General features: G+C 34.0%; 1 protein-coding gene across 1 annotated transcript in view; it reads right to left on the bottom strand.

The window, feature by feature from the left end:
- PDE7B (phosphodiesterase 7B) overlaps positions 1–14,919 on the bottom strand; it is a 341,149-nt gene extending 326,230 nt beyond the window's left edge. Inside the window, exon 1 of the mRNA XM_011978440.1 lies at positions 14,869–14,919. Coding sequence (XP_011833830.1) covers positions 14,869–14,889 — 21 coding nt within the window. The 5' untranslated portion in view covers positions 14,890–14,919. The remainder of the gene's footprint in view (positions 1–14,868) is intronic.
- Positions 14,920–15,295: the final 376 nt, after the last annotated feature.

Below are 15,295 nucleotides of genomic sequence, written 5' to 3' on the forward strand. Positions count from 1 at the left end.
GAGGCAACAGATAAATACAGAACACCAAAGACTTAGTTTTACATAACTAGACCAGAATTTTACTGTAGCATAGCTAAGCTTACTCTAGGGTTTACATTATTTGCAATCATCTAAATAATTTATCTGCTATTTCCACAGGACATGGCTAGTGTACTAGAAATAATCTTTTATGTGTTTACAACACGTATGCACTATCATTTTCATTCTGAGACATTAGCTTGTATAGAACTGTAAACTGTGAAACAATTTAGATAATGAAGAAAGTTGCTATGAGCTAATTTTAGCTAATTTATATCAGTGACTATACAAGAAAACACTGACTTCTATGCATGAAAGCCATAAATCAGGAGCTCAATAATGTATTTTGCCAGATATACTTGATGGAAAATGTGAGGTACTGATGAAAGGCAGAGTCTATAACAAGTAGTTCTTTGACCTAAGATCTCCCTAGCCTATTAGCAACCTCAGAATGATACTTTGTTAAAGTACTACTGGCAAGTAACAATTGCAAAATAAGCTTATTACCCTGATGAGATTGTAATGCTTTTGTAAAGAAATGTTTGCATAATATTATAATGGCCACAATGAAATATGGAAGGTGAACATATTATTATTTACTTAGTTCATGATTTTGATAAATACTTCTCATTTTAAAATGTATTTCTTAATTGTACAAAAGGGTAGGTGAGTACATGTAGAAATGGGTACAAATAAAACACACATTTTTTATGAATATATTAAAAAATTCTAAACAATTTTAAATAGAGACTGAGGTGAATGGTGGTGGTGAGAGGAAGAGGAAGATTTTCACTTTTCATTTTATGCCCTTCTGAACAGCTGGAATTTTCTAATTATGTGTGTTCTACTTTTGTTTTTTAAAGTTAATGATTAAAATAAAGCTGCTAAATTGAAAATAAGATACAATTTGTTTCAAATACAAGATAAAATACAACAAAGTGATAAAAATTTTTGAATATTTACTTCTAGTCCATATTGGAGTATTTTAATACTGTAAGTGTTTTCCTCACTATGCACTACTCACTACTCCTCACTACCCTTACTCTCTTTCCATATCTTTCAGAGAAAACAAAAATAGATAAAAATGAATAGCTGCAGACTTCTTATTAAGTGCCAACGACTGTTTTAAGCACCTCATATATATTCATTCAAAGTGAAATCAGATTAAGACAGATTGTTATTACCACTGGTAACTGCTGAAGCAAATGTAGATCCTATCTAGAGAGATAACATCATACTAGGCCTCAAGTAATTTCTCTGTCTGTCTCTCTCTACACACACACCCACACCCCCACCCCCCCACACACACACACAATGCCTAGTGCTTCATCAAAAATAACCAGGTATATGAAAACCAGCCAATTTGATTCAACCAGCAGCAGCAGCAGCAGCAGCCAATAGCTATAAACACTCAAGAAATCAAAATAAAAGTGACAAAAGTTTTAAAATGATTTGCAGAATATGTTTAAGGATACGAGAGACAAGATTGAGAATTTTGACAGAAAGCTAGAAATGACCAGAAATCCCTAAAAATTTTAAAACTGAAAAATACCATAACTTAAGAAATTCTACTATGGGATAAATGACAGATTAGATACAGATGAAGAAAGACTTAGGGAAATAAAAATATTGGTCTAAAGAAAATCTTCAAAATGAAGAACAAAGAGATTGAAGGTAAGTAATGGGAGTAGAAACATTCAAAACTCGAACATACATGTAACTGGAGTCCCATTAAGAAAGGCTAGAGAGAATGGGGCAGAAGCAATATTGAAAGACATAATTAATGAGAATTTTCCAAAATTGTTGAAAAATATCAAGACATGCATTTAAGAAACCATACAAGCCCTAATTGGGATAAATGCAAAGAAAACCATACCTAAGTAATCATATGGCAAAACAAGAAATCAAACATGAAAATAGAGTGCTACAGAGGCAAAGGGCAGATTGCTTTTAAAAGACTATTTTCTGACTTATCAACAGAAACAATAAAAGTGATAAGACAATACAATAATACTTTAAAGTAAGGAAGGGGGGATTGCAATCTATAATTTTATTACCAACGAAAGTACACATCAGAAATAAAGGTAAAATAAAGCCATTTCATACAAAATGAAAATCTAAACAAAATCATCACTGCACTAAAAGAAATCCTATATGTGACCTCAGAGATGCAGGAAGGAATGAAGAAGATGTGTAATTGTAAGAAACCATAATAATATATAATTATTCAAAGATTTACATTATATAAAGTTAAATACCTAACAGTAGCATATAATTTAGGAGGTAAAAAGCAGCTAAGACATTCCAAAGTTCTCAAATTTGCTGCAAAGGAATAAAAGTACTAATATGCATTCTGCTGGTATTAGGTCATAGATGAATCCTGTAACCACAATAGTCACCAGTAAAACAATGAAAAATAATGTAAAAATAACAAGCTAAAGCTAATGAAAAGGGGGCAGTGTAATTACAAAGATACTTAATTCGTAATTAGGAAAGTAAGGAGAGAAAAAGAAATATAGAACAAGAAGAATAAATAAATTGTACATAGTAAGTCAGCATATTTCAACCCAAATATATCACTGCTTCCATTAATTATAAATGGATTAAATACTCAGTGAAAACGCAAATATAGTCAGACTGAATGATATCAGATCGAATGATAAAAGAAAATTTACTTATTCGCTGCTTGTGAAGAGACACACCTAAAACATAAACATATAGAAAATGTAAAACTAAAAGAATACAAAATCATAAGCCTTGCAACCGCTAAGCAATGGAAAGCTAGTTTTACAGATTTTAGTATCAGCCCAAGGAGAACTGAAGGCAAAAAAAAATTGAAGGGATGTTTTATTATGGTAAAATTTCAGTTCACCAGGAAGTTACAACAGTTCTAAATTTGTTTATAAGGAATTCTCAACCTTTTTTCCATTATCATCCTGCTCCCTTATGGAGCCATTTTAGATATTTCTTTTCCTCATCACACTCCCCCTAGTCAAGGAAATTTTAATGCCAAATGGACTGAATATCTATTTATATACTGAACCTTTTTAGGAGGTCACAAACTATTATGATGTCTAAGAGTTTTTTGGCTCCCCAAGAACCAAGTATTTATTGCCCCTACTGTGAAGGCAGGATATAACAGCACAGTATCAAAATACTAGTTTAAACTTTATAAAATTGCTGATATTCAACCTTGAGCTAAAAAATGGCAATTTTACATTGTTCAATATGATATATAAGCAAATGATGGCAAAATAAAGGAAAATAATTCTCAATCATGAAGTTTTTTAATATACCTTTTTCGGTAATTAATAGAAGCAAAGAAAATCAACAAAGATACAAAAGATTTCAATGATACGATGAATAAATCTTCTAATTGACATCTATAGAGCACTATACCTAACAACTGCAGAATACATTTATTTGAAGCACATGTAATACATTTAGAAAAGTTGACTATATATTCGGTTACACATTCAAGATTCAAAAAATTCAAAGATCTTAATGGTATACAGTATGACTTGTAAGCACAGTAGAATTATACTAGGAAACAAAGACAAAAAGAGAACTAGAACATCCCAATTTGTTTGCAAATTAATAAATGTACTTCTAAATAATTTATGGGTTAAAAACAAATTATGGTGGAAATTGTCTTGAATTAACTGCTAATAGAGACACTAAATTTTAAAACCTAGAGGAGACAGCTGAAACTGTGAAAAAAAATTTCCTTCTTTAAATGTATGTATTCAAAAAGAAGTAATCAACAACAAATCCATGAGAAATTACTAAAACTGAAAATGAAAATAGAAAATCTGAATAACCCATAAAAATAAATGGAATTAAAACTGTAACTAAAAAGTTGCCCACAGATATTCAGACCCAGATGGACTTATGTGCAATTTCTGTCAAATATTTGAGGAAAAAAAATAAACTTACAAAACTCTCCCAGAACATTTTTACAAGGGTAATATTTCCTAACTAATTTAGTAAAGCCAATGGAACCTTGATAAGGTCATAACCAGAAAGAATAATTTTAGGTTAATGGTTTTCATCAACATAGTTTCAAAATCCTAAAAATTATTAGCAATTCAGAAACAGAGTAATCAGTGATTTTCAAAACGAGCATAATATATCATGACCAAGTTAGATTTAGTCTAGGATTTCAGTTTGATTTGAAATTATAAAATCACCTACTATAAACAGAATAAAAGGAAAAATCATATGACAATATTTTAAAGAACATTTAATAAGTTAACTGCTTAGCAAACTAGGAATGAAAGGAAACTTTCAAATGTTATAGAAAATATCAAACTTAGTGGTAGAATGTTGAAAGCTTTCTTTCTGAGACTGGAAACAAGATAATGTTGTCACAATTACCCCTTCAACAATACACTGAAAATCCTATCCAGTACAATAAAACAAGTTATCAGTATTAAAAAGGAAAATCGGTGACCACCAATATTCTTGGATGCTCTGATTAGCTCTATGGAAAAGCAAAATAATCTATAGATAGCGTATTGGAATTTGTGAGTTTTGCAAGATTGCTGATAACTGATTGATATACAAGAGTTGATTGTTTTTCTATGTATCAGTAACAAAAAGTTAAAAATAGAAATTGAAGAGATGCCAGTTGGAATACCATCAAAATACTAAGTGCCTAGTAAGATATTTAGCAAGGAATGTGTAAAATGACCGTAAAGCTAGCCAGAAGGTATTACTGACAGAAATTAACAAACACCTAAATAAATAGAAGGATACATTATGTTTATGAATTGGAAGACTCAGAAAAGATGCCAGTCTTCCCAAATTGGTCTATATCCCAACAGTGTTTTGTTTTAGGGAAGAATCTTAAGTTAATTCTAAAATTTTTATGAAAATGTAAAGAATCAAAAATGATAAAAACAATCTTGAGAAGAATAAAACAGGGAAAAAATATTTGTAACATATATAACAATCAAAGGTATCAAATATGTACACTATATATATATAAGTATGTATAATATCCTATAAATATACAAAATAACTTGATCAGAGACTTGACAAAAAAAGGTATTTACATGGCCAATATACATGTGAAAATGTGCTCAAACTGTTAGTAATCAGGGAAGTGAAAATGAAAACCAAGGTAAGTTACCAGTGAGGAAGTAGAGTAACTGAACATACATTGTTGGTGGGGGTGTAAATTATTTTAGCCACTTTGAGCAATTTTGAAATTTTTACTAAATTTGGACATAAACATTCCCTGTGGCCCAGCGACTTTATTCCTAGGTATAACCTCAACAGATATACCTGTACATGTGCACCAAAAGACAGGCCTATGAATACTCAGGCCAGCATTATTCATAATGTTAAAAACTGGATACAATTAAAATGTTTTCTACAGTAGAATGGTAAATACTGTGTATTCAGATAATTAAACATCATGCAACAATGAAAATGAACAAAATACAATGATAGGCAACAACCTATCTAGTCTTCAGATAGAATACTGAATGAAAGAATGGAAGAGGCATGACGGGTTTCCTCAGGTGCCAAACATGTAATAATGTTCTATTTCTTGACTCTCTTGACTTCTATGTAGGGGTTCAATGGTGCATAATTATATGTTAGATAATTTTCTGTTATGTGTGCTATAGTTTAATTCAGAAAGTAAAAAAAAGATTTTTAAACAAGATTTCTCTTAAATGTTTAAAGCACCAGCAACACTGTAAACAAAATAATTATAATTCCATGAAATAATTTCTAAAACTTGAAAGCAAATAATACCAGTTGATACACTAACATGAAGTTTTACTCTTTCATACTCTGTTCTAAGCCTGTTCAAAGCATTGTACAAATAAAAAGTCATGCCATTCTCTCAAGAATCTTGCGAAGCAGATATTAGAAACACCGGAATCTAGCAAATAAGTAGAGCGAGGCCTAGAGAGATTAAGTAACTTCTTCATGGTCACAGAGCTAATAAATGAACCAGACTGAATGTCACCAAATTATGCGCTGCTGATCAATGCACTCTCCTGCCTCTCAGAGCAAAATTTCTGAAGTTTAAAGTATCAGATTAATCCACTGTGACTGCATTTAGAATGAAATAATGCTGTTTTTCTATATATTTGAACTTCATGTCTAAAAATATAGTGGGTAGATTAACATTTTCAAAACAGATATTTTTATGTTTTGTGTATTTTAAAACGTTTCCTAACTCATTCTTAGAATGATTAAGGATGGATTTTAAGCATATAAAAACAATTAAAAAGTGTCAGCAAAAAGCTGAGGTTGAATTTCAACTATTAGCTGCAATCTATCTGAGTCTCAATTTCCTTGCCTTTAAAGTGGGCATAACAAATCCCCATCTAACAGAAATGTTCTAGAGAGTTACAGGACATTTGTATTATGAACTGAGTAACTACTTACATAGGAAAGCCAGAAATTTTGGAACCTAAAGGTTTAAATTTACATTTTAGATACCTGAAATCTAAAAATGTTAAATAACTTGCCAACAGTATCATTCCTAGCATCTGGAACTTGAACTCAGGGCTTTAAGTTACAAGTTCAATGCTCCTTGAAAAAAATTGAAACCTCATTTTTTTTTTTCTGCCTTTCCTTTTCTCCTTTCACACAAAATAAGCAAATTGAATTTTAAATTATTACTCATTATTGCCATTTAATCCAATAGATGTATTGATTATTTGGTTTCTAAAGATTTACATTAAAGGAGACAATATATTTTAAATAGGCTATATTCAATGTTTTGATTTTTTTTTTATTACTACTACATACAAAGTTTTTATATGCATTTTGTCAAGTTTAAGAAGGGCCTCTCTCATGCACCCACACATGGGCACTTGGGGCAACACATTCAATGAAAAAGAGAACAATATTTCTCAATTATTTTATGTAAACGCTATTGAACTATATTTCTAATACTTAGTGATTTTTAATAATTAAAAGGGATTTATAGGGAAAAGTTTAGAATGTTAGTTTTTGTCATTCCAAACTGCTATCACACAAATTCCTGTTTTATGTTTGTTCCTTTTGTATTATTTTAACTTAAAAATTATTTTTTACTCCAAATACGATAATGAAGATCTAGAAAAGCAGAAAATAAAACCTACTAAATATGGAAAATGAGCAATACCTACACTTTTCCAAATGAAGCTAAAAACCCAATTGAAATTAGGTTTTTGTTTAATTGGAAAAGCATGAACATTCATCTTAAGGACATGGAAACACACTATATTTCTATCACATCGAAAATAACTTTTTTCTTAGATTTAATGACCTTTTCTAAATTGAGGCATTCTTTAGACCTCTGTACTACTGAAGCATCTCCTTTTACAAGAATGCTTTCTACACTTTTGTGAATGACTGAGTTCTTTCATCTGACTGGACCCAGCTGGCAAGTGGCATAATGAGAAAGGGAAATGAAGGTCTTTCTTTTTTTCTCTCCTGGAAAACCAAGAAATGTATAAATCATATCCAAACAGAAGAAGCATTAGTTGCTTGCATAACTTCACAAGCTGTACATCTTAATATAATGTTTTCTACTGTTTTATGAGTAACGGATATTATAGTATAATTTTACTTTAAAAGTCTATGATGTGTGATTTCCTCAAATACTATTTGAATAAATACAAATTTTGCATGTATAGTTAATATGAAAAATTAAACTGAACTGACCAATTCTAAAACAAAATTTAGCCAAGATGTTCAAACTAGTAAAATATGTATGGTAAAATATGTTTATTCAGTTTATGGAGAAAGATCTCAAATAATTGGGCATGTAACAGACCAAATTTTCTTAGACCCAGATCTAAGCTTGAACTTTGAGCTTGACCAAGCCCCTCATTTCATACATGAGAAAGCTGGTGCCCAGAGGGCTGATTGGCCCAAAGTTACTCAAACAAGAGTGATAGGGCTCCCTATCTTCTGGCTTCCAGGGTTCTTACTTCCAGGGAATTCTCTGCTCCCTAGCCACGTCAAAGGCACATGGGAGAAATTTAGTAAGGGTCAAAGGAAGAAATTAATGAAGAAATTTTAAGCAAAACAGAACTCAGGCTGGACGTGGTGGCTTACGCCTGTAATACCAGCACTTTGGGAGGCCAAGGCGGGTGGATCACTTGAGGTCAGGAGTTCGAGACCAGCCTGGCCAACATGGTGAAATCCCATCTCTACTAAAAATACAAAAATTAGCCAGGTGTGGTGGTGCGTGCCTGTAATCCCAGCTACTTGGGAGGGTGAGGCAGGAGAATCGCTTGAATCTGGGAGGTGGAGGTTGCAGTGAGCCGAGGTCATGCCACTTCACTCCACCCTGGGCAACAGAGCGGAACTCTGTCTCAAAAACAAACAAAAAAATAGTAATTAAATTAAATAAAATGAATAACATAAAATAAAATAGAACTCTTTCTTCTTTTACCTTCTGATTTTTCTAGTCACTTTAAAATATCACATGATAAATAAATGTCAGCAACTTTTTCCCATTATAAATGTAATACATTTATAGAGGGGAAAGTTGAACAATTTTAAAGTATATACAAGAAAAGTAAGCCTTGTTCCTATCCCATACTCCAAGTTCTCTTTCCAGAGGCATTGTTTGTTAAGTTTTTAATTTGAATTTCCAGAAATTTTTAATAAGTATAGATGAATGTATCTATGTATTTATACAACTGTTAATGTAGCCTCCCCCTCTACTTAATACATCTGAAAAATATTCCAGATTTTTGCATGTAGAGGTACTTCATTCTTTTAAATGACTATATGGTATTCTATTGTATGATTTTTACAATAATTTTTCAGTAATTCACCTATTATTAGGCTCAAGTTGTTTCTGATATTGTTTAGGTTGTAAACAATGCAAAAATAAACAATTCTTTATGTTCTTAGACAAGGATTTGCTAAAGTCAAAGAGAATGTAAAACATTGACCGTTTGGTACCTTCAGGTATCAAGTTTTGACCAACCCAGGCATATGGTAGCCTTCCCATGTCTATGCCTGAACCTATGGAAACATACTCCTCACACCAGACTAGTCCTGGACCCCACCCCCATGCCAGAGCAAAAGGAGATTCTTAGAGATTAAGTATATTTAAGTCATGTATAAACTTCATTTTTGAACAGAATCCTTTTTTGTGCATGTCTAAAGCAGTGGGCATAATTCTCATCTTGTAGAAAGGATACTTTATATGCTTCCTATATGTATGTGAATTATGACTATGTAGACCACAGAAGGTATTAATAAGAAAAAAATCTGAGCAGTAAATTTAATGAAAAACTATATGAATTCACCAAACACTAGGAAAAAAAAGTAAATATTACTCCAAATTTTACACAAGAAAAACTCCTCAAAACCTCATTACCAATCTATTTTTGCCTTCTTTCCCTAACAGATTCAAGAAAGAAAGAAAGAGAAAGAGAGAGAGGAAAGGAGGGAGAATGAAAAGGAAGGAAGGAAGGAAGGAAGGAAGGAAGGAAGGAAGGAAGGAAGGAAGGAAGGAAGGAAGGAAGGAAGGAGGGAGGGAGGGAGGGAGGGAGGGTAGGGAGGGAGGAAAAGGAGCAAGAGAGGGCAGAAGGAAATTGAAATTGAAGAGATGCCAGTTGGAATACCATCAAAGTACTAAGTGCCTAGTAAGATGTCTAGCAAGGAATGTGTAAAATGACCGTAAAGCTAGCCAGAAGATATTACTGACAGAAATCAACAAAAACCTAAATAAATAGAAGGATACATTATGTTTATGAATTGGAAGACTCAGAAAAGATGCCAGTCTTCCCAAATTGATCTATATCCCAACAGTGTTTTATTTTAGGGAAGAATTTTAAGTTAATTCTAAAATTTTTACAAAAATTTTAGGGGAGGGAGGGAGGAAGGAAGGAAAAGGAGCAAGAGAGAGCAGAAGGAAAGAAAGAAGAGAGGGAGGGCAGAAAGGAAGGAACTTTAAATGCATGACATAGTTTCTTTACTGGTATATTGATTGTGGCCATTATTTTCATAGTTCTGTACTTTATACATATAAATACGTAAAGCATTCATGAAAGGATTTAAGGTTTTAAAATGTTGGGATATTTATACTGTAGTATTAAGAATTATATATTGCTTAATAGATTTCTGTGTGTTTTCTGTTATGTTGTTTTTAGGTTTATCCAAATCTACAAAATCAGCTCCCTATTCTCCATGCTTGAGATGTTAAATGTAAACTTCACTCAGAGGAGATACCAGCTAGAACACTCTGAGCCACACAGAATTCCAGAAATGTCTCAATTAAGGTGATTGAATTGCATCACGTCTTATCACTAGCTAAGCGGCAGCAACCTTGTACCAGCGGGGCAAGGTCTCAGAGCAGATACTCAATGGACAATCAATTCACCAAAAATTTCTTCTGAAGATTCCCTCAACTTAGTTATCAACAGGTTTTCATTTATTCTCTAAAGAAATCAGAATTAGAGTTGAGAAGATATTAAGTGAAGTAATATAGAAAATCCAGGACAGTGATTGGCATTTAGGAAAAAGACGTTTGTCTTCTAACACTAAAGTTCCTAGCTACAATTTTCACAAAGCATGCCTCTTCGCTTTCTCTACAAGTGTCACAGTCACAGAGGGGTACATCAACCTGATACAAGAGAAATGGAGCAGAGCGAGGTGACTGTCTCAGGGGAGTGATAGTCTTTCTGGGGAGAAATTCTCAAACCCAAGTCCTTGTTTTGTTTTTGCTTTTCCTTGGCAATAAGATTATCTTGGAGGTAAAATTGTGTAAATGTGGACAACTGAGTAAAGGCAAACTACACAGAGATGTAGTGGAAATAAGGAATGGGAGAGGTGGAAAAATAAAAGTAAACACATGCTAATGATTCAGTGTTAATTTTGTCAGGTCAAATCATAGAATTTGGAAAGAAAAAGGGCATCCAACAGCCTTGTTTTAAAGATGAGGAAACTGGGGCTCTGGAGTTGAAGAAATGTGTCTTCACTCCCATAAGTAATCTCGAAGTTCCAAGCCACCATGAGACTTTTCCTAACACTAAGGGAATTTCCTGCCATGTTGACACCACATTGCGCCAGTGTTCAAGACCATCACAGCTATGAACCTTGCTGGCTTGTTTCGAATGCCTGCTGGGACCTCGGCTGCCCATAGTGCTCTCTAAAGACTCCAGCTTTCTATAACTCCTATGGTTTTAAGCTCAAGGAATGATGTAGACGATGCCAATGCACAGATTTGATTTACCAACTCAGGCGTGTACAGCAGCTGAATCAACCTATGGGAAACTTTGGCTCTCTTTAACATTCTAAGTTTTAAGAACATCATTGCAAATACATGATTTCCAAAATAATAACAATGTACTTAATTAATCACATTATAGATCAGATAAAAATAAATACCTAAATAGAAATACAATTTACCTTTTTCTTAAATTCCAAATTGCATAGAGCTGCCTACTCTGCAGTTTTCCATCACTGTCTCTCTCTCAAACTTCTCCTTTTGTTCTTTCATTTCTCTGTACAGACTCCAGTCATTTGTTTAAATATTCATACTCAACCAGAATACACTTCCTAACGTGGGAATCATTGCTTATTCACAGGCACAGCCCTTGACATCCTGAAAACATGTAGCAATGATTTTTGAAATAAAGGTTTGACACTTCTACATTTACATGTAAATGGAGTTTAAAAATTCTAGGTTGAGAGTAAGAATACTAGAAACATTCTGATCTAAAAACGAATGTTAGACATAACCCAGCGCAACCAGTCGCTCTTATAGGTGAGGAGACTGAGCTCAAGAGTGAGCTAGGGGCTCAGAGTCACCCAGCTCGTTAGAGCCTGAATGTACCACCTTGGTTCACTACCTCTGTTCACCGCCCTTTCTAGTGCACTTCATGAAATCACTCTCTAAGTACAGATCAACTCATTTAGATCCTTACATGATTCTTGAGAAAGTAGAAAGTATACATGCCTTGACCACACACAAGAACTTTGACATATTTCACTCTCTGTATTCAAATTTCTAACAATGTCTGGTACAAATAGGTATTCAGTCAGTTTGGGTTTCTACATCCCTTTTCCCCTTCTCTTCTTCAAATTTGCATGTAAACCATGTTAAAGACTGCTAATATACGAAGTAGGCACCATCTCATGAGTCAAAGTGGGGATTCCTAGAGCCACTGAGGATGTTTGTAGAAGCCAGTGGTGCTGAGCCCACGGCTATTCTCCTGTGGACAATGGAAGTGCTCCCCAAAGGACAATCTTAGGGGAAATGGGGCTGCCACCGTGAGGAGGTGTCAATAGAGATTAGAGATGGTCTTTGTGCTGCGAGAGGGACCTGACATTTCCAAATACCAAGTCCTGTCTTCCTCAGCCAAATACACCCTCTAGAACACAGACACCTACTTCGCTGTAGATTTTTGCGGGGGAGACAGAGCTGAATCCATAAGATAGTGGATTATTTAGATAAGAATTTCTGTATATAGAGTTTCCAATCAATTATGTATCCCAATGATGTGAGGCAAACTACTTAGATTCCCTCTTAGCTTCTACATTTAGATGTTTCAAAGTCTATTCTGATCCTTAAATTTGACACTTCTCTTTAATACAAACAAAGCCCTTTTAGTATTGCTTGGCATTAACTTACCACTTAATCAATTCCTTCCAACACTATCTCCTGTGAGTCAACAAACAGCTTCCTCCTGTGATTTGGGCCTGGCTAACAGCAAGTTAGACTTCAGAAGAATAATTACTAGGCAGAGGCATTTTCCAGGTGGTACAGTTCCCCTTTGAGGAAACTTGGTCATTTTACTTTTGCATTTAAGATGTCCTTTGGCTGAAACTAAAGTGTCAGTGTCTGAAATGTCCTTCTCTGTATCATTGACTTGATTTTTAGATTATATTTTAGGCTGGACTGACACCAAAAGTGCTTTTTAAAAACACTTGAAAAGACCAAAATTATTTAAATAATTTACAGTACATGAAAGGTAGTAAATTCTAGGCAAACATTTTAACTAGGTTTTCATGGAGAACTGACAATGAGTAGCTTTGTGCTGAACAATGTGTAAGGCATTAAAAGATGCACTAGTGTAATTATTTTCCCTAAATTAATGCCTGTCCCTGACACATCTTAGACTTTTCCACCCTTGCCCTAAATCACTTAATTAAAAAAAAAAAAAAAACATTTCTCCCAGCTAATTTGCTGACATACAGTCACCACTGATTTTGTCACATGTTGTTCAAGAGAGTGAGTACATTCTGAAATCAGACAGCTTACAGTGTCAGGTAAAAATTCTTACAAAACAGATACAGTTTTTGGAGTTGCAACTAGTTAACTGTGGATTTCTACTTGAGACAAAAAGTGACTTCATTTTATTGGAGAAAATGTCAATCAAGACGTAACTACTGACACCCGTCTTTGTTTCACCAGCCAGTAATAAAAGATAAAGCAGAGGAAATGGAGGAGCTGCAGTTATGCGTTTGCAACACACAAAGTCCTTGTTTTCCCACTAGGCGCTGCAGAAAAGCAATTGTCCATTCACGGCACATCCTCTGCATTTCAGAGCTAATATTTTTGCAGTTCTTAACTTGGTACATTACAGTCTTATGCAGTTAATTTTTTTAACCCTTTGAAATACAGCTTGTGTTTGAGATCGTGCTTAATATTACTGCTGACATGACCCAGTTTTAAAGCTTTCAGGTTCTCAATGTTGAGAATAGAAACTTTAAGAAAATCAGTTAGAAATTTTGGAACAGGGTTATGATTTCAAATAATCCCGTCTTATTCGCTATTGCATAACTTTGAGAAGGGTAATAAGGAAATCCATGGTAACCATATATTACTTAAATTGCTGTTACAAAAACCGACTCTTTGGATAGGAATGATTTTTAGCAGGGATCCCCCTTAACACATAATAATGTGCCATTGAAAACAACATTAGCCCTGTGTTGAATTGCCAAGCTTCCTGCAGCACTTAGTGTGTTTACTATACACGAATGCATATGCCTGCCTCTGGTGCAAAAAGGTTTACTCTTATTGCAATAGTCACTCTGGCTAGAGCACACGAAGAACAGAATTTTTAAATGATTAATTAGTCCCCAGGCTCAATCACTTAAGCCCCTAATTGAATATGACTCCATTTTCAACTATTGTAGGAAAAGATAATTAGCAAATTTGCAGTGGTAATAAAGAAGTTTTACTTTCCTTTAGAAATAATAATATCTAAATTTCTGGTCATATAACTTAGTATTTGCATCTCTCCTGGACTTCTGAATCCAAAACATTTTTTTGAAAAATGCAACAAGGTGATGAAGAATTTTTTTTCAGAATTCATTTTTTGGACATCTTCTATTGATTTTTTTCTACCTTCAGTCTCACTATCAGTTTCTTCCCTTCTTGCCACTAATTTCTTCATCTTGAAGTCTGCTATCAACCAACATGAAAAACTCAAGAAAAAAACTAATTTCCTGCTTCCCTGTTCTGCAAACCTTACCAATCCCTTTACCAGCATTTTCCTATCCTGTCCCACCAAAAATCAAAATTACCCAACTCCAAGATTTATGTTGGAGAAAAAATAATGCTTTTTTTTTTTTTTTTTTGTAAAGACCACCTCAGTGTGGGCTCAAAGTGCAGTGAAAATGCCGGAGTCTCATTACACTGGTTGGAATGAAACCCTGTTGCCCTTAAACGGTTAATTCAGGGTAAGTGATAATGTTTAGTCAGTTCGCCTAGAAAAAGGAAGGAAATTCAAAAGCTGGTTGCTGTAGTAACAATCACAGACAAAAAATATATATATGTACAGGTTCATTTTAAATAAAAATCCTGCCATCTCTCTGTGACTCTATTCTCTCAAGAAAACTGAGCTTGCCGCTTAAATTTGTTGTACATACCTCAACCATTAAACAAGACATTTAACCATAGTGGCAGTTCTGTGACCTTTGAAAGCCGTGAAATCTCTGAGCGGTGCTGCTTGTTCATGAAGACTTGTGCTGCAGAATCCAGCAACTTCATCCAGGATTAGGAATATAATTAAGTAAAAAAAAAAAAAAGAAAGAAAGAAAAAAAAAAAAAGAAAAAGAAAAAAAGGAAAAAAAAGGAAAGGAATAAAGATACACAAAAGCACACAAGGAGATCGAGAAAGAGGGAAGGTAGAAAGAGAGACTCTCCCTGGGTGAGTAACACCACTTTTCTCCTAGACAAGTGCTGGGACAGAGCCGAGTCTGCTGCAGTACCCAGACCAACTGACTGGCTGGGTGAGCAGCCGCCGGCCTGCTAGGCTGGGAGGTGCTGTCAGTTGCCACAGGCAAGGAAAAGCAG

This window comes from Mandrillus leucophaeus, unplaced genomic scaffold (assembly GCF_000951045.1).
Source record: "Mandrillus leucophaeus isolate KB7577 unplaced genomic scaffold, Mleu.le_1.0 Scaffold194, whole genome shotgun sequence".
Classification (NCBI taxonomy): Eukaryota; Metazoa; Chordata; class Mammalia; order Primates; family Cercopithecidae; genus Mandrillus; species Mandrillus leucophaeus.